Source organism: Taudactylus pleione, unplaced genomic scaffold (assembly GCF_031769625.1).
Source record: "Taudactylus pleione unplaced genomic scaffold, aTauple2 ptg000393l, whole genome shotgun sequence".
Classification (NCBI taxonomy): domain Eukaryota; kingdom Metazoa; phylum Chordata; class Amphibia; order Anura; family Myobatrachidae; genus Taudactylus; species Taudactylus pleione.
The window spans coordinates 9,247,099-9,268,398 of NW_028284794.1; the positions used below are offsets into that span (position 1 = coordinate 9,247,099).

Sequence of the window (21,300 nt, forward strand, 5' to 3'; positions counted from 1 at the left end):
TTTTGCCAGACATCCCGAGAAACCTAATGTATACTCGTGTCTGATGGTCACGCAGTTGATCTGATGTTGTGCCTTCAGACACAGCCGTAGATCATCGAAGCACACCTCCCGTGGGTTTTGCCTATTTTAGCACAGCCATTGCGTACAAAGACTTGGAAACTGCGCTATAGCGCCCATTTCTGAATCAGGCCCACTTTAGTGTATTGTATAAACGGTAGGGATCTTTTCTCACACGCATGAGCAAACAATTGCTCATTTACGAGAACATCGGCACTCCCCTTGACTCTAAAACAGGTCCATTATCTTAATTGCAGTTTCTTTTCACACAACAGAATTAAGAATATGGTATATTAGTCTTCCACCAGGTACTCTGGCCCCTCAATATCGCTTGTTTTCCTGTGTTTATGAGAACCAGGTGCAGATATTAATTTATGCGCTTACTGAAATTGAACGTGAAAGGTAAATTATTCTCATTCTTACCATTGTACTGCATGAATATATTAAATACTACATTACCACTTAACCATTCAATAAGAAAATCATCATTTATAAATCTCCGAGATGACTATACTCATAGATCATAGAAAGGGTTTTTTATTATAAATATGTTTATTTTTCCTGCCCCCCCTAATTGTTGATTAGCAAAGTTTTGTGCAAATGCAATACCCATGGCGGTGCCACAGGTTTGCACATAAAAAAAAAATTCATAAAATTAAAATAATTTTGTGTGAGCATAAACCTAATCAACCCATCAAATCTTTATGTGTGGAATCAGTTATCACAAATTACATACATGAAGAAATCCCTTTCTCAGGTTCTCTAGGCATGTAAAGGGATCGTACACCATTTGCGACCCAAATAAAATCTTCCTGCCAGAAGACATTATCCATATTCTAACTTGAGGAACTATTATAGTATCTGTAAAAATGCATCTAGTTCTTTTACATATTTATTTAAAAAAATATTTCTTCATATTCAAGGATGTGTCCCACTAAAGAGCGCCAGGCCCTGCGCAAAATTTAAGGGAAAAAATACAGGACTCTTTCTCATCTCAGTCACATTGGGCATCTGCCGCCATGGCATATGGACAACCAGCAAGTAAAGACAAATCTGTACAGACACTATACCAGGTCTTTAATTCTGAAGCAAAGTCATCTGTAGAATGCCTTTGGAGTACTTGATAAGTTCCTTTGTCACATTTTTTGTTCTTTCTTATGTAAATCTTTTCTGCCCATCTCATAGAAGATCTCTAGCTTTGATTGGAAAGGATGGAATTTAGATGTAGCCTTTAATCCTGACCTGAAGGGATTCTCGTAATCTTTAATGTTTGTTAAGATCAATGAATAGTTGAAAACTAGATTAGGTAGGGGATGGTAAGGGCGAAGACCAAGCCCTCATTCAAAAGTGAGATATCAGATTTGGATACACACAGTTCAAGCAAAACTTACATGTGTTCTCTTTTTATACTCAAACAACCGATGGCCCCCAGATGAAGATTTAACACTTATATATTCATAATAAGCCATATGTGGCACTTAGCCTCATGTACAAACTCCAATTGGCCGCTTTAATCTCTTTTGGGGGAGATGTATCAAGATTCCTAAAGATTGGAGAAGTGAACCTGTGGAGAAGTTGTAATAGCAACCAATCAAGTTCTAGCTAGCATTAATTAAGTACATTCTATAAAATTATAGGGAGAAGCTGATTGGTTGCCATGGACGGGGCGACTTCTCCACTAGTCCACTTTTCCACTACTTAGAAGGTTTGATACATCTCAGCCTTTGTCTGTCTGTTTACACCCAAGGTCTCTTTTACTGCTGTTTTGTTCCCAATTTGTGGTGTATGCCGGTGCTATATACATAATATTTAGAATATAAATACCAGAATATTTATGGCAGCTTGACAACCATTAAGTCGGCACTGCCTATATCGGATCCACGTTGCCGGAACCAGAATGCCCACAATGTTAAAATGCTACTTAAAGCACTTTTAGCAGTGTCGCTACTATAACTTTAAGCATGCTGTAAAAGACTATTTGGTAACATCAATAAAGCTGGGTACACACTATACGATGCATCATACGATATATCGTTCCCACCCAGATCTGAACGATATATACTTCGTATAGTGTGTACGCCTCATCCCTCATTCTGCACAGCATATGGGAGGATGCAATGAATGAGGCGGTGCTGTTACATGCATGATGTAACCACACACCGGATTGTGTAGTTTGTACGGCGCGCCCCCGATGTATCGTTGCAATGCATCACACTTTTGGTGGGTTGCACCATCGTATGGTGTGTACCCAGCTTAATATTCACTCTTCACTGAAATATGTTATAATTTACTTTGACACAATTTTTTTTGTCCGATCTGTTCTACTGTATTACATTATTCCCAGGATCTCATCTAGATCTAGAATAAACTATACATGTGCCTCCATTAGCAGGACTGTGTCAGCCTAGGTGGTAACGTTCTCTTTTATTTGTGACTAACATTTTCCAACAACACAAACAGTCCCCACATATTATAACAACATGAAGATCTGTTCTGCATCACAAAACGCGTCCAACGCAGAGTAAAGCATTCGCCTATCATGAAATGTCACAGCGAAATGTCACAGAAAAAATGTCATCGCTGCAGGAACAAGTCAACCTGTGCTTGCAGGGGCTGTAAGTCTCTAGATGCTTTCAAGTGACAAGCCTTTGTAGTGGGAGATTATAGGTTCATAAGGGCTGTACTTTCCACAGCGAGGAGTGTTGATGTATCAACCTGGGGAGACAAAATTAAGAAATGTAATCAGGGATTTAAGTAGAACTTTGTGAGCAATTTGTTATCCACCCTGGCGAATACTTTGTTGATCTATTATAAACTAAGGATAAGAAATTATCATACTTCTATTTTCCCTCTGTAGGAAGTCAGGATAAATGCATATTGGGAGTACCCACTTTTTTTTTTTTATTTTGCAATGTAGAGTAACAGACACCATAAATTATTTTCTAAATAGGTATTATAAACGGAATCGGTATGATATCCCGGAGGCCGCATGGCCGGGAGTTCGAATCCCGGCAGCGGCAGCCCGACAAAACAGCAGAGCCCGGCAGCGGAAGCCCGACAGCGCTGGAAATCCCGATCGTCCTAAGGTAAGTATCTACTAACCTAACCCCCTCTAACCCTAACCCTCCTTAGGGGTGCCTAACCCTAACCTCCCCCCCTGTGCCTAACCCTAATCCCCCCTCTAACTGCCTATCCCTAACCCCCCCCTTCCCCACTGCCTAAACCTGAGTCCCCCCGGGGGGAGCTTAAACCTAACTTCCCCCCGGGGGTGCCTAACCCTAACCCTCTCTCCCCTAGCCTAACCCTAACCCTCCCGGGGGGGGGGGGGTGCCTCACCCTAAGTCCCCCCTGGGAGCCCTAATCCTAACCCTCCCCCCCGTGGCTGTCCGCTGGCGGCGCCCGGCATCCCTTTCAATCGGGATGCCGGGCGCCGGTCTCCCGGCGTCGGAAAAATGACAGGCACCTAAATTTAGATGCCTGTCATTTAACCCTCGCCGGGATAATGCAGTCGGGAAGCCGGCTGTCGGGCTAACATCAGCCGGCTTCCCGATTGCATCCCTTATAAACTTTGCTTTGCTAATTGTCCTGTACACTCTGTATATGGTTCATTCTCCTGTACACTCTGTATAATGTTCATTGTCCTGTACACTCTGTATGTGGTTCATTGTCCTGTACACACTGTATATGGTTGATTGTCCTGTACACTCTGTATAATGTTCATTGTCCTGTACACTCTGTACTGTACACATGGCTCCAAGTCGCACTGAGCTTCTGATAAACGCCCGTGGCACTCTGACAAGTCAGGGTGGCCCTGTGCACTCGCTTTGTTGCTGCCCAGTTACACCCAATATCACGGAAAGACAGATGCGGTCGAGTTCCATCCAACTCAGAATAGGACGGAGATTCGTAAAAAATGCGTACATTTGTCATTTCCAGTCATGCACAGAGATCCATCCAACTCAGCCCCACTGTGTTTTAGTCACTGTGCTGTACACACTGGGACTGGGCCTGATTCAGACCCGTTCGCAAGCAGCTGCTCGCCCACAGGGCGGGCGAACAAGAATATGCTAATAAATACCTGACGCCCCCAATATTCTGCAATGCTCCTCCTATAGCTAGCGAGCGACAGAAGTTAGCAAACGAACCACTCGCTTATCTTTTTTTTGTGTGTTTGCGCTCGCAGGGTTTTTTCCCCCTGCAAACATGTGATGTTTCGATTGTCTATCGGTTTATCACAGCATATGTTAAGCGAATGATATCAATAATGTAATTAATTAAAATACTGTATATACTCGAGTATAAGTCGACCCGAATATAAGCCGAGGTACCTACTTTTACCACAAAAAACTGGGAAAACATATTGACTCGAGTATAAGCCTAGGGTGGGAAATGGCAGCAGCTGGTAGTGCCCCCAGTAGTAATCCCTCCTGGTAGTACCCCCAGTGGTAATCCCCCCTTTCAGTGCCCCCAGTAGTAATCCCCCCCTGGTAGTACCCCCAGTGGTAATCCCCCGTTTTAGTGCCCCCTGTAGCAATCACCGCCTGGTAGTCCCCCCAGTGCTAAGCCCCCCTTTTAGTGCCCCCTGTAGTAATCGCCCCCTGGTAGTGCCCCCAGTAGTCCCCCCCCCCCCAGTAGAGAGAGACGTAATAAGAATTAAAAAAAATAAACACTTACCTGAAACTCCCGCTCCTGGTCCCGCCGCTAACAGCTCCTCCGGCCGCTTTGCATGGGAGAGACGTCATTACTCATGATGTCTCTCCCATTACCCACTGCGGGAGCCGGAAGATGGCTCCCGCAGTGGGAGCAGCAGCAGCCGCTGAGAGTCTGACAGACTCTCATCGGCTGCTGATTACAGCAAACACACAGCTGGCGGCCCCGGCGGCTGTGTGTTTGTGCTGTGTAGCGCTGACCGAACTCCGTCTGGTCAGCGCTACACACTTAACTCGAGTATATACGGTAAGTGTTGTCCAAATGTTTTCCATTGTTTTGTTTTTTTGGGTTAACCCTTCGTGTTTTTTTTTTATTATAAAAAATAAAATTAAAAAAAATGAACAAACACACTTAAAAGATAATTGTTTAAAAACAACATTTATGCAAAAGTAGAAAATAATACTAGCTTCAGGATACTTTGCTATACTAACATGTTTCGATATGCACCAACAGTTATTTGGTTAATTAAGCCAATTCGCTCCTACAAACGCACCTGAGCAATTGGGCAGCCAATTAGCCCTGTTATTAGGAAGAAGTTTGCAGACTATTAAGTGATTGCATTCTGGGCTACGAAATAGTAACATCACTAGTTACATCGGTTACATTAGGTATTATCGAAAAGACTATCGGTCTTGCGGGAGACCATACCCTACCACAAGCTGGACGATCATCCCGTCCTGAGGCCTGCTCGCAGAGTGACGTATTACTACTTCCGCTCTTCGTTCTCTCTCTCAGCATGTGCATAACTGTGCATACGCGTGCGCAATTGCAGAACATCAGCCAGGAATGAGCGAGCGGCTGCTTGAGTCAGGCCCAGTGTAATTTGGAGGTTGCCCTGTGCACAATATATTTTGGTGATTGTACTGTACACACTGCATTTTGCCTGATTCATTCAGGATCGTAACTGCGCTTGCAGTTGGCCGATTGTTGTGTACTGCACACGTGTATGCATCGCAGTGCAATCTAGGCAACACTCCGATCACACTGCAAACACGGAGACCACGCAGAGCCATCACAGAGTGATTTACAGGCAGTGAGCGTTTGGGGGTGGTGACGGGGGGGGTGGTCGGCGAAACGCAGGCGTGCCTCACCGTTTGAATGCCGTTGCATGGGCGTGCATAAATTAACTACTGTGACGGCAAACGCAGCTTGTGTACTCACTGCGTGCAACGAGTTTTGCAATTTCTAAGTAAGGTCAGGGCTGCTGTAATTCTGCATGAGGGGCCGATTGTACTCGATGCTACCGATGTTTATGGAGGTGTGCAAGGTATTACGGATGTGAGCAGGGCCGGCTCTAGGGGTGTTCGACCAGTGCGGTCGCACAGGGGCGCCACCCATAGAGGGGCGGCACCCTTCCCCAGTGTCCTGATTTCAGCGGGACAATACTGTCCCGCTGTTCCACCCGCGGACCGAAGTGGCCCGCGGGTGGTTAAATTATGGGGCTGGGGACCACCACAGCCGCAGCTGTGCGGTGGTGCCGGAACCCCGGAGAGTGAATGGATGCCGCGCGCATGCGCGCGGCAACCAATCACTGACGGGAGAGGGCTGGGGGAAGCCCAGCCAGTGACAGAGTGCTGGGCTTTACCCCCAGCCTGACATTATTTGGAGGCATGCCATGCGGGCACGCCTCCAAATAACATCATATAGGGGGCGTGGCCTATGGTAATTAGGCCACGCCCCTAGGGCGCCATCTTGAGGGCCGGCACAGGATGCTCCGAACCCTGGAGCCGGCCCTGGAAGTGAGACAGCGGTAGTGGGAGGCAGTGGGCGTGTCTTTGCTGGCAGTGCGACGGTATTGCGATAGTAATCATTAGCATATTTTCGCTGCAGACCTGTGTGCGATTACGGAGCTGCGATTGCAATAGCGATGAATCAGGCCCAGGGTCATTTGGTGATTGTACCATACAATGTGTACTTTGCTATTTGTGCTGTACACATTATAGCTTGGTGATTGTGCTATGTACAGTGTATGTTGGTGATTGTGCTATGTGCACTGTATGTTGGGGATTATTTTGGAACCAGTGGTGGCTCCAGAGGTGAGGCTGCAGCACAGTCCAAAATTCAAATAGGGGAGCTACACCAACTGCCAGTGAGTCCCAGCCAGTGATGTTTGGCAGCGTTTGGAGTGGCAGTTGGTGTGGTTCCCCTATTTGAATTTTGGACTGTGCTGCAACCCCGCCTCTGGAGCATAGTTGCCTACCTTTGCCTTCTCCTCCCCGGGAGAAGCCTTGGTAGGAGAAACAGGTGGGCTGTGATGGGGCGGGGCCTGATGGGTTGTGTAATTAAACCCCGCCCCCTTAACTGCAAATTGCCACGATTGGCTTACATTTAAATAGGGGGTGTGGCTAAATTACGCGATTAACCGCCCCCCTACACAGGTACCCGCGATCGCCGCGGAAATTCTTCTCATTCTGCCCACTTCACTAAGAAGTGTGCAGAATGCAGGAGAAGTGCCTACCCTTCCGGGGGTGCGGGGGGGTTACCCGAAAAATCGGGAGTCTCCCGCGAAAACCGTGAGGGTAGGAATGTATGCTCTGGAGCCACCACTGGTTGGTACCTTTTCATCCTTATTCTTTTGTACAGCACAATTCAAAGTAGGCGCCGGTATTAGATAGAGCTACAGATCGCTCTTAATAGGGAAATCATGGTGGACTTTAGGCCTGATTCAGCTGCGGACCAACTAGCTATCGCAGCTGCTAACTTGGTAGCAGCTGCGATAGCTGTAATATGGTAATGGCAGCCTGAGGCATCCTGCCTCTTACATGCATTACTGACGTTGGTGACACGCCTCTGTTTTGGGAAACGGAGACCGTTGCCGCCCTCTCCCTGCCCCGAAACGGCAGCAGACTGTCAGTTACTGACAGGCTGCTGCGGAACTGCAAGCAATAGCGCAGACCCATCTGGAATCCGCGTGAATGACCGAGCTGCGTCGGTATCGGGCCCTTTGTTCTATAAAACAGATTATTTTACAGGATTACAGACATGCTCAGAGACATTTCGATCGTCATCCCCCCTTAATTTTTAATGCACAATTTGGGGGACAATCGTGTAATCTGAACGCAGGGAAAATTTGCTATAACCTGTAATCACCATAAAATTGTCAGTTCGGAGTTTGCCGTCATTGTACCTGTGCACCCTGATTATGCGTTTTGCTGGCTACTAATGTTTGTTCCTGGCTATTAAAGGGGCTTGTGCATAGCGTTACCAGATCATAGGGGATCGGTATGAATGACCGCCGGACTTATGCCCGGTGGTTCAAATCCCAACGTTGGAAAACCAGCAGGAATGAAAATCCCGAATGGTAAGTAGAGTAACTATCCCTAACCCTCTCCCCACCCAACCCTAACCCTCCCTTAGGGGTACCTAACCCTGACCTCCCCCCAGTGCCTAACCCTAACCCCCCCGTAAGTGCCTAAACCTAACCCCCCTGTAGCCGCAGCCTAAACCTAACCCTCCCAGGGGGTGCCTAACCCTAATCTCTCTCCGGGGGGTGCCTAACCCCCCCTTCCCCTAGCCTAACCCTCCCGGGGGGGGTGCCTACCCTTAAGTCCCCCCGGGAGCCCTAAAACCTAACCCTCCCCCCCATGGCTGTCCTTCGTCCGGTATGCCGGGCGCATGGCTCCCGGCGTAGGGATAATGATAGGCGTCGGTACTTTGACACCTACCATTAGTCCCCTGTCGGGATTACACAGTCGGGATTACACAGTCAGGAAACCGGCGGTCGGCATTTCAACCTTCGGCTTCCTGACTGCATACCGATCATAGGGGGCCCTTACTGACTTTGTGGTGTGTGGAGTGTAATATATAGGTACAGTAATATGTTCTTACATATGGCCTCTTTCTTCATGTCCTCATAGCCAATCTCCTTTTCCCTGCAGGTGCCGCAGATGCAGCCGAACAGGCCGTTGAACAGCTGGACGGCGCACAGGATGACTTCAAAGGAGCTCGCGGCCAGCAGGATGGAGAAGAGGATTATGTTGAACTCCGCCACACCCTTGGGCTCAACGCAGATGTCCCACGACTCTCTGTGGTATATGTAGCTCTCATTGCTGCGGGATAGAAGGGATGACAATCTGTTAAGGGATTAAGGGCCTGATTCAGAGCCGGATGCTATTTGCGGACGGTCGTTCTGAAAAAGGGGCCGGATATTTAAATTGAGCGCTCGCTCTTTGCGGTCTGTGGACGCCTCTATGTCTGAGCGAGCGTCCGAAAAATGCGCTCGCTATTTCGTAAAGACGCCCCTTTGCCTTTCGCATCATACATCATCTCCGCTATTTATTAGATTAATCGGGAACATCGAAAGACATCTGAACTGCTCACAGTGCTTGCGATAGGATTTACTTCCCGCTATCACTGCGAGCAGTTCAGGCTAAAAGACAACCAAGTGACGTGGTCGATGACGCTGCTGTGTCAATTATGCACACCCATTAAATGCTGTTTTGACCGTTTGGCACGCCTGCGTTCAGATCTCCACTCCCCGTTTTCAAGCACCTTCCCCTGTTACCACCCACAAACGCCTCATCCTGTCACTCAAATTAGCAGCCCCTCGCTGTTTTACGAGCACACGATATCCAATGACTGGTTTGCGCACGCATTACGACCCATACCCATACACAGTTGTGCGAACATCGTTCAGAGCGAACGAGCGGCCGCTTACGAGCGGCTCTGAATCAGGCTCTAAGGCTCTGCAGAGGAGGCCTTAAATACACAGCACTCTGCGTTTTGTATTTGAGTCTTCCTTAATGCATATGAGTTATGTGGAGAGGGGAATAGGAGAGCCCAGTCTAGTATCTTCTCAAACTCACTGGATAGACGCGATATGCAATATTCAGCACGCACACATACAGTATATAGCTGCTTATTATTGCACCATAAGGGAGTAAAGCAATATATAGCATACTGTCTCATTATCGGCTAGGGAACGTCTGATATATATAGATGGGACACAGGACCTGATTCAAAGCCGCTCGCAAAAAGCGAGTGCTCGCTCTGAATCAGGACGGGCGCTTGTTTTTCCTGGCCGCTCGGCATTGCTGTGGGTGACCACCCACAGCTTATGCGAGCGGCCAGGTGATGGTCGCGATGGTCAAGACCATCGCGACCATCGGGCTTGCGACGATACCCTTACGGTAGGGTCTCGTGGCCGCAAGCCCCAGTGGACTTCCTGCTCTAATAGAGCAGGAAGTCCACCTACTGACATCACGAGTGATGTCAGTAGGGCCGCCCACAAACAGCACGCGTTCCTCCGTTTGCCCAGCTACCCCCCTCCCCGCCTTCCAAACGGGCCAAGCTGTCGATCAACATCGACAGCCGTCCCTTTTGGATGCGAGCGCCAGAGCGAGTGCTTTTTGCGCTCGCTCCGGGGCTCACGAATGCGCAGTGCACACGCCGCATGTGCGCACTTCCTAACAATCGACCCGATTGCGAGCGCATAGCGCTTGCGAGCGGGTCTGAATCAGGCCCACGGTTCTATATAATGATACAAAAAAAAGGAAGAGATTACACTTTCATCTTTAGAAAGACAGAAGATAGAGAAGGACCTTATCTGTAGGTCTGCAGAACGCAAAAGTTATGGAAAATAATTATTATTTGGTCTCTAAAATAATAAAGGAAAGAATGATCTACGGGTCATCAGTTTTAGGGGCCTATTTATCAAAAGAAATTTGTGGGATTCCCGCCCCTCCACACCAGAAAACACACGTTTGCCGGTGATATCCGCAAATTTTAAGTATCCCCAGGATGTATCGAGGAGGGACCGCAGCAGATATTGCAGGTATCTGCTGCAAGCCTCCATTTTTGATCAGACAAACAGCCCACATAGGTAGAGGAAAATTATGAGCACGTCTAGAAGGAACATAAAGAGGACCCTATGAGCGGGGTCTGGGTCTCACTTGTATTCCGGCATTGGTCTTTGAAACGGACGACCCCAAACAAGGGAGACGTTTCCAGCAGTGGTGTCATTGGTGTAATCCCTGGCGTAATAGGCACAGACGGGTCCTCGGTGTATTCCCGTGACGCACATGACAAGGCAGAAGAGTGATCCGGTAAGTCCTATAGCAGCGCAGAGGATGGAGAAGAATATCTGGGGGGGTGGAAGGACACACAGCTTATCATAAATACAACTGATGCACAGGTATATTGTAATATAGTGCGTCTGGGAACCCACGCGCAGGCTGAAAACATCGGCCACTTGTGTGCGGTATAGACACTGTGTGCACCTCTGAGGCTGGGCCTGTGTGTACTCATCAGCTGCAGGTGGAGCACACCTCAGTGATCAGATCAGGTGTCATGGTAAGTTCCTTATATGCAGTCACATTCCAGCCTATCGCTGTTTAGTGGCACTCAGCCCCAGACACAGCATTTTTCCTTATTATGTTGTTGTTTAGTAAACTATGGGCCTGATTCAGCAAGGATCGCAGATTGTAAAGCGCACGCAATCGGCCGATTGTAGCAATCTGTGCATGCATCGCACTGCGTGGTGCGCGAACTTGCCAATGCGATCACAGAGGCTACGCAGGCCCATCGCAGAGTGATTGACAGGAAGTGCCTTTGTGGGTGGTGACGGGGAGAGTGTGGGGAGGGAAACGCAGGCGTGCCAGTGCGTTTGAACGTTGATTCAGTGGCGTGCATAAATTATCCACTGTGTGGCCATACGCAGCCTTAGGTCTCATAGCGTGCGTGACTGTTAGCAATTACTGAGTGAGGTCTGCCCTTGTGCAAGTGTGCGTGAGGCTTGCGATAGTGCTCGATTGTACCGATGGTTTAGCTATTCTGCTAAGTATTACGGATGTGTGTATGGCAAAAGTGGGCGTCCTTATGTAGTGCTGAGTTTGCTTTGCGATCGCAGTGGTTTGGCTTGCTATCGCAATATTGCGATCCATATTGAATCAGGGCCTATATCTGGATACAGTACTGTCTGATAGCTGCGTGGTGCTACATGTTAGTACCAGAACAACACTTATTTTCAAGCTTAATAAATAGCACCCAGTTGGAAAAAAAGAGAATATGAGTTATAGATTTAGAACTTTTCTAATTGGAAAGACAGCTACAGATAAGTATACGGCTGTCTGTGTACTAACCAGTCCGGTCATCACCACAGTAATAAGGGGACACTTATAGTACTCCAGGAATATACTTGCACAACAGAGCGTTTCCTGAGCTATTATTAACATGCTTGCTTCTATTTTCTTCACTGAATGAATCATATATTGTGGTCCTATTTTCAATTAATAAGAAATACTGCATATTATTTAAAATAGTTCTTTAAATCACAGCATGTCCTTCCGGCCTCTGGCACTAGATGGCAGTGTCACACTTGCCCACATATTTGTCTGCTGCTAATCACACAGGTGACTTGGATGCCCTATTTATCAATTATCTTTTTATTAAAATAATGTGAAACCGGATGTTTTCACACCCTTTTCACATTATTTTAGTTTCCCCAAAATGTATGAATGGGCAATTGGAGGTGTTTTCGTAAGAAACAACTCCCAGCGCTTAAATTCGCACATTTTGTAATGGGAAATGCAATCTGCTTTAAATGCACTAAAGAGAATTGTGCAAAAATACCAGGGGGAATCCTGCGATAATAACGCCACCTGGGGGTATATTTACAAAGGTTTGATTTTGTTTTCTGTTCGATTTGCCATTCGATTTTGGTTAGATATTCTTAGAGGGGATTTACTAAAGCCCGAATCGAATGTCAAATCAAACAGAAATATGAATTTAATTCAAAATCGAATTTCTGAAAAACATCGATGTTTTCCCATAGAAGAATATAGGATCCTTTCATTTACTAACATTTCATTTGCAAATCAAATGAAAAACGAACACAGAATCGAACTACAAATCCCCAAATGAATAGAAGAGCTTCATGCTTTCGATTTCAAGCTATGAGCATATCTATTTGACACAGATACACGCATACATCAGTGAGATGCATGCATGTATCTTATTTGTAAAAAGCTGGTTAAGTGTTAATTTCTAAAAAAAAATGATGGGGGGGTCTAAAAAAGAAAATGATGGGGGGGTCCCCCCCTAAAAGCACAACCAGCCCCGGACTTTTCATAGCCAGTCCTGGTTGTGTAAATACAGGGGAAAAAATGCGTAGGGTTACCCTGTACTTAACGCAGTCTGCACCAGGTTCCCCAGCCGAAACACTACCCCTGACCTCTAGTCAGCCCAGGCTGGAGATCCCTGGGGAGTTGGGGACCCTCCCAATAAAGCATGCACAGATCGCAACAATCGGCCGATTGTGTGAATCAGGCCATAGTTTACTAAGCAATAACATAATAAGGAAAAATGCTGTATCTGGGGTTCACACTCTGGGATGAGTGCCACTATACATGCCCCGCATGCTGGTACTTGTGGTTCTCCAAGTACCAGCATGCGGGGGAGGCTTGCAGGGACCTGCAGTTCTACTGGTAAATACAATGTTTACACTTCTATTTTTACACACATTTTACACTATCAACCCGGCATGCACCACCTTCGGGTGCCGGAGATAGCCCCAGGCTATCAGCCTAGGCCTGGGGAGCCCTGGAGAGGGGGACCCCTTTATTGGGGGGGGGTCCCCAACTCCCCAGGGATCCCCGGCCTTGGCTGACTAGCGGTCACGGGTAATGCTTTGGCCGGGGAATCCGGTGCTGGTTATGGAAATTACAGGGTAACCCTATGCATTTTTTCCCCTGTATTTCCAGAACCAGGACCGGCTCAAAGCCTGGTGCTGGTTGTGCTAAGTACAGGGGAACCCTTCACATTTCTTCCCCTGTATTTCCACAACCAGGACTGGCTATGAAAAGTTTTGCTTTTAGGGGGGGACCCCACATCATATTTTTTTCATAAAATTAACACTTAAGCTTTTTACAATAAGATACCTGCACGCATCTGTGTCAAATAGAACTGCTCATGCTGAAAATGAAAGCATGAAGCAGGTCTATTCCTTTGGGGAATTTGAAGTTCGTTTTGAAATGGCATTTGCTGTTCGATTTGTACATGAACATGCAAAATCGAACACCAAATCCCTTCTTAAAATGAAACAAGATTGAATTCGGTTTGAAAATCGAATGCAAATAGAATCTTGGCAAATTTGAGATTTGCCAAAGGATTTTGCTGTTCGATTTCAATTCGATTTCAGGAGATTTAAGAGATTCATAAAATTGAATCTCAAATCGAACTTTAGTAAATTTACCCCCTGGAGATGGCATTAAGCAGGGATCCCCCCCAAAACGTCTCACCTACTCTACCTTAGCCTTCCCTGCCTGCTGGTGATAAATGAGGGTCACATGTTCTCCTTTACACAACAGTACAAGGTTATTTTCTGATAATAAGTGGAGATAAATGTTTCCTAGGTGTTGGAGTTCAGCCTCCATCCAGTTGTTATCAGACTTTCACTGTCACGTGCCAGATGTCACACAGCTTATACACAGCAAAGTACATCGGCGATGGAAAGCTCACATACATCTTTATTATAAAGGGATTACATGGCAAGGGAAAAGTAGGGAATATGTGCTGTATGTCCGCCCTGCAGAGAGGTATCCCTAAAGCACCATAGGGCTATAGCTTTACCAAATGTATGTGCTGTTAGTGTTATATTCAAGAATAGATAAGTATATTTTAGAGTTATCACGGTTATATATCCATTATTTGTTTAAAAGGGTTGGCTGATTGTTTTGTAAATGCTGTTGGTACAACTACTGTATATAAATATCTCTATTGCTGCTGTCAGAGGCGCAAAGATGGGGGGAGTGGGAACTAGAAGCATTTGAGGTTTAGGGGGGCCTTCAAAATCTTGCTATGGGGACCATAAACTCCTAGGTGACATCACTATATATATGATGTCATCATGATGTACACAGGTGTGAAAGTGATTACGGTTTGCACGCGGCCTTCATAGCAAACTCTCATTTTCTATTTTGTGTGTTTATAGTTTTTTTTCACTTTCTGTAGAACCTTAATGGTGAACTTAGCGAGTTATTTTCTGTTCATATCATAACCAATCAGATCTTTCCACTCAGGTATACAGCAATACATAGTAAAGGTGATGTCCTGTTACTCAAATACACTGAGAAATAATAACACAGTAATAGAGAGACCCCTTTTATATTATAAACTTTAGGTGGATATATATATATATATATATATATATATACCTGATTACATACAGCTGGCAGATTGTGCCCTGATACAATGATGGCTTTCTAGAAGCTATTAAAACAATATTATTAATAAGTTTTAGGTTCTCACCCCACAACGGGTCCCGCAGCAGCCTTTCCGCCCGGAAGCATGAATCTGGATAGCCGGAATAAGGACCTGGCATAGAGAGAGGGTACAAGGCCGCATGAAGTATTGTATGTTACACATACATTACCACTGTTACTTTCACATTTAGGGGGGTATCCAATTAGCCATGATAACGATTCGTTTTTCTCCAAAGAAAACTTTTTGGACCATTTGCCCGAATTTGCCGCTTATCGCTTGTTTGTTCGCTCTCGTTTATCGTGCTATCCTATAGCGGAACCGGGGATAACCAATACGCACGATAATTCTTGCATGGATGACGGGCGGTAAGTACAGGTGAAAATGGGGAAATCAAACAGTACCCCCCAAAAAGTAAACTAAGGTAGGGTACTAATGGTACATACGTGTGTTAGTGGCCATAAGGGTAACCAAGGGTTTGAGATAATTAAATCGTGTGAAATGACTGTTATATGCATATTTCTCTTAAAGTGAAAAAATGCTAGAAAGCAATATTTTTTGGCCACAATAAATGCTGTAGTTAAATTAGGGGTACATCAAAATGGGTGTAAGTATTTTTTTGTGTCATTATAGGGCATTTAAAAAAAAAAACACCTGTCACTTGCACTTGCAATGTTTAAAACACCTGTCCCATCTATACAGCACCTCCATATACCACCTGTCCCATCCATACAGCACCCCCTATACCTGTCCCATCCATACAGCACACCCAAATACCACCTGTCCCATCCATACAGCACCTCCTATACCTGTCCCATCCATACAGCACCCCCATATGCCACCTGTCCCATCCATACAGCACCCCCTATAGCTGTCCCATCTATACAGCACCCCCATATACCACCTGTCCCATCCATACAGCACCCCCTATACCTGTCCCATCCATACAGCACCCCCTATACCTGTCCCATTTATACAGCACCCCCAATACCTGTCCCATTTATACAGCACCTCCTATACCTGTCCCATGTATACAGCACCCCCTATACCTGTCCAATTTATACAGCACTCCCTATTCCTGTCCCATTTATACAGCACCCCCTATACCTGTCCCATTTATAGAGCATCCCCTATACCTGTCCCATTTATACAGCACCTCTCTATACCTGTCCCATTTATACAGCACCCCCCTATACCTGTCCCATTTATACAGCACCCCCCTATACCTGTCCCATTTATACAGCACCCCCCTATACCTGTCCCATTTATACAGCACCCCCCTATACCTGTCCCATTTATACAGCACCCCCCTATACCTGTCCCATTTATACAGCACCCCCTATACCTGTCCCATTTATACAGCACCCCCTATACCTGTCCCATTTATACAGCACCCCCCTATACCTGTCCCATTTATACAGCATCCCCCTATACCTGTCCCATTTATACAGCATCCCCCTATACCTGTCCCATTTATACAGCACCCCCCTATACCTGTCCCATTTATACAGCACCCCTCATTTACCTGTCCCATTTATACAGCACCCCCCTATACCTGTCCCATTTATACAGCACCCCTCATTTACCTGTCCCATTTATACAGCACCCCTCATTTACCTGTCCCATTTATACAGCACCCCCCTATACCTGTCCCATTTATACAGCACCCCTCATTTACCTGTCCCATTTATACAGCACCCCTCATTTACCTGTCCCATTTATACAGCACCCCTCATTTACCTGTCCCATTTATACAGCACCCCTCATTTACCTGTCCCATTTATACAGCACCCCCTATACCTGTCCCATCCATACAGCACCCCCTATACCTGTCCCATTTATACAGCACCCCCTATACCTGTCCCACTTATACTGCACCCCCCTATACCTGTCCCATTTATACAGCACCCCCCTATACCTGTCCCATTTATACAGCACCCCCCTTTTACCTGTCCCATTTATACAGCACCCCCCTTTTACCTGTCCCATTTATACAGCACCCCCCTTTTACCTGTCCCATTTATACAGCACCCCCCTTTTACCTGTCCCATTTATACAGCACCCCCCTATACCTGTCCCATTTATACAGCACCCCCCTATACCTGTCCCATTTATACAGCACCCCCCTATACCTGTCCCATTTATACAGCACCCCCCTATACCTGTCCCATTTATACAGCATCCCCCTATACCTGTCCCATTTATACAGCATCCCCCTATACCTGTCCCATTTATACAGCACCCCCGTATTCCTGTCCCATTTATACAGCACCCCCATTTACCCGTTCCACTACTTTAAAACTAATTTTCTAGCACTTCATATTTTTTCAACCCAAAAATGACGTGTCATTATTAGCCAATGTAAGCCAATTATTATTTTTTTGTTTTGCCTAATTAGTCATTACGGGGGGTGTCCCAATGGTTCTGCACCTAGTCCCCACATTTGTAACCAAACAATAGGGGTTTTGCACAACTTATTACTTGCTGAGAGGTGATGAAAATAAATTTGTGATAATTCTGATACCAGTTTCCGCAGATGCGAAAACCGCGGCTAATATGATAATGCCGATAACCATTTTTTAGGAGAAAAAGCCGTGTCCTACTATGGAGAAGAGGTTTCTCGAGAAAAAAGTAAATTGGAGAAAAGTTACTGAATCTAGAGACAAATTACCCATTTTTTACGAAAAACATGTAATAGGATAGGCAGAAGTTATCTCACGAAAATTGTACCACGTGACTTTGGGTTTATGGGAGAAAACGGGTAATCGCATCTAATTGGATACCTCCCTTAGCGACAGTGGAGCATATTTAGGTTGACTATTTTGCAGGAAATTCCCCTGAAAACAGACTTTTCAAGGGATACCAGCAATATGTAATTATCTCCTCGATGTATTACAGGGGTAGAGTAGCAGATATCGGAGATACCTATTACGGTTCCCCTGTTTCCGATTGCTATAGCAGCCGCTATAGGTTTCTATGGGGGCTGCTACTATATTGTGAGATTTACCAAGCGCATTCTGGAGTTTGGATCCGTTAGCTAATGCAATCTTAAGATAGCATTAGCCTATAAGCTAATGCCATCACTTTCCTCTCTACATCACAGGGACGAGCTCCTATCGGCACCTCTGTCAATGTTTTTTTTTAATACATAAAAGCACACAAGGGAGCGCTATAAGAATAATCACATGTTCATTTAATAAAGCATAAAAAAGCAAACATTATACCATAAATACAGTACTAAGACCACTCAATGTGGCTAAAAAGTAAAAAATAAATAATAAATATAAGGAAAAAACTGATTCCTGATTACTGTCCACTCTGGCATAGAACTCCGGTACAGTAAATACCGCCGCTACTCCGGGAGTGCTACCGGGAGTTGAGATCTACACTAGCGGTGAGGTGAATATATACGGTGGGGAGGTTGGGTATAATGCCAACATTCTGGGCTTACTGACAATTTTGTTGTCCATTATATATCGGAATATTCATCATTGTCCTATATAAAAGTGAATTACACTGTTTGGAGTACTTGCCTTCGTCCCATACTAAAGTGGAATGTTTTACTGTACCAGAGTTCTACGCCAGAGTGGACATTAATTAATAATCAGGACTCTATACATTTTTTTCCTTATATTTATTTTATTTTTTTTACTTCTTAGCCACATGGAGTGGTCTTAATACCGTGTTTATGGTATAATGTTTGCTTTTTTATGCTTTATTAAATGAACATGTGATTCTTCTTATAGCGCTCCCTTGTGTGCTTTCATGAATTTTACCAACAATTAGTGTTTTCAGGATACTGATTGGGATCTGCAATTACGGATAACATCTGTTTTTAATTCTTACTATTGCGCCTGATCTAGATAGTTTGTATCTGTGAGTTTTATATATTTTTTAATACATCCAAGCGGTAAAGAATTTAATATCACCGCGAATAACAGCGATAAGAAATCTGAATTATTGGGTCTAAAATCAGATCATTAATACATGGTCTGAGACAGATAAGTGGTGGTGTTGCTCACACTAACCAATCAGATAGTCTATCATTTTCTAGAATGCAATAGAGAAATGATAGCTGGAATCTGATTGGCTGCTATGGGGAACAGCTCTACTTTCAGTTTTAGAACTAGTAAATCTACCCCATAGACTCTGTTAATGGACGGAATGCATCAAGCATTGCAATTTGTATGCAATACATCCCATAACTCATCGCATGCATGCTGGCATTAATTCCGCCAGTATGCATGAAGATTCGCGAGTAAACTCGCAAAGGACTGCTCTCCCGATAAGACCTGTCCTCTGTGATAGAAGGGGCTCCGGCTTTATGCCCCAGAATTCCTTCTGCGCATGCGTCATATGATGCGAGCGTTGCCGGGGGTGCTGGCAGGGATCCCACACTGTGAAAGAGACCCCTAGGCTTCTATTGGGGAATGCCTTCTGAAGATGGCATTGCCGCCTAGGTCCAAAGCGGCCAAGCCCCCGAAAATGTCATTTGACCGCATAATTGATAATAGTGCATTCCGCCTGATATGTGGAATGTAATAAAAATGAATGAAATGCGAAAATGAAATATAAGATTGGGGGGAGCGATCTTACCATTAGCCCGCCTCCGACAATTCCTAGGAAGGTCGTAACCTCAGAGGTGAGCTTCTCTCCAGGGTTTTCTGCCGCCTCCACGCTGCATCCCGGGAAGAAGAGGATGATGTTTGCCATGATGCAGATTACAGCGAAGGGATACAGGGCTACCCCGATGCACGTGGCACACTTCCCAGGGCACATGGTGTGGCAGAGAAGTGCCAAGGGACAGATCACTGAACAGATACAGACAATAACAGGAACGGAGAGGAGAGAGGGGTTTTATGCCTAGTTCCAACCTTGCAGATGGCAGTCACGAGACAAGAGCCAGCCTCACTGATTGCAGTCACCGGGGATGAGAGAAGACTGGAGTTTGGACTCAATATGTCACTGAGCGATAGAGAAGGAGATACAAGCTCTGATACTGTGTCACAAGATTACATTATGTCATACATGGATATAGAAACCCAGCGCTAGTAAGGCAGGGGAACCAAACACTAATTCTGCAGTCAAATAAGGTAATTGCCAACCTTATAAAAACAAAATAGAAAGAGAAAGACTGCGCTCTAATGTCTATGCTGGGACACCAGTCTAACACACGAGTAAAATTCACAAATTTATTACATAAAAATATATAAATCACACTACATCAATCATTGAAAGATATTACTTAGAGAACAGTACATAGATATAAAGTGGAGTTGATCAGACTCCCATCTAAAACCATATACATACACATACATATACATACACAGACATATACATACACAGACATATACATACACAGACATATACATACACAGACATATACATACACAGACATATACATACACAGACATATACATACACAGACATATACATACACAGACATATACATACACAGACATATACATACACAGACATATACATACACAGACATACACAGACATATACATACACAGACATATACATACATATACATACACATACATATACATACATACACATACATTTACATACACAGACATATACATACACAGACATATACATACACAGACATACACATACATATACATACACATACATATACATACATACACATACATTTACATACACAGACATATACATACACAGACATATACATACACAGACATATACATACACATACATATACATACACAGACATATACATAAATAGACATACACATACATACACATACATATACATACACAGACATATACATACACATACATATACATACACAGACATATACATACATATACTATGAGACAATACAAACAAACGTGAATGAAAATAAACATAAAAGTCAATCTTGAGAGTATCAATCTAGTGTTATTGTAGCTAGTAGAAATTAAATTGGAAAGTTGCAATAATCCTGGAGATCCTTAAAAAATCCGAGCCTAAGTAACAATGTTTCTTTTCATAAATAGAAAAGCAGGATTAGTTCTATTGACCTGGGGTGTATGGCAGGCACATAACAGTCAAAATACTAGAGGCTGAAATTCAATCCTGTACAATGTATCAGTGCAACGTATATATCAAGGAGACTTCATTGGCATCTCTTGGGTATGTATACCTATAACAACCACCCAGATATTAAAAAGAAAGTGGCTGCTTATAACAGGTAAAATTCCAGCGTGATGTACCAGCTGGATTTTAAGTAGTGTCTCCAAAATAGGTAGCCAAATCTATGTATCTCTGTCTGTGAAAAAGTAATAACGTGGATGACGCTGTAATCACTTGTGGTTACTCACGTAATA

At 44.8% G+C, this 21,300-nt stretch overlaps 1 protein-coding gene and 1 pseudogene across 1 annotated transcript; one reads left to right on the forward strand and one right to left on the reverse strand.

Moving 5' to 3' along the window:
* Positions 1 to 1,193: 1,193 nt before the first annotated feature.
* On the reverse strand, positions 1,194 to 19,795 carry LOC148507456 (transmembrane 4 L6 family member 5-like). Its single transcript, XM_088446107.1, has 5 exons — positions 19,561 to 19,795; positions 15,013 to 15,078; positions 10,659 to 10,849; positions 8,596 to 8,816; positions 1,194 to 1,318 (listed from the first exon to the last, which is right to left on the reverse strand). The coding sequence occupies exons 1-5, from the start codon at positions 19,741 to 19,743 to the stop codon at positions 1,194 to 1,196; spliced, it is 786 nt and encodes a 261-aa protein (XP_088302233.1). The 5' UTR covers positions 19,744 to 19,795.
* LOC148507457 (uncharacterized) lies at positions 15,323 to 17,277 on the forward strand (annotated as a pseudogene).
* Positions 19,796 to 21,300: the final 1,505 nt, after the last annotated feature.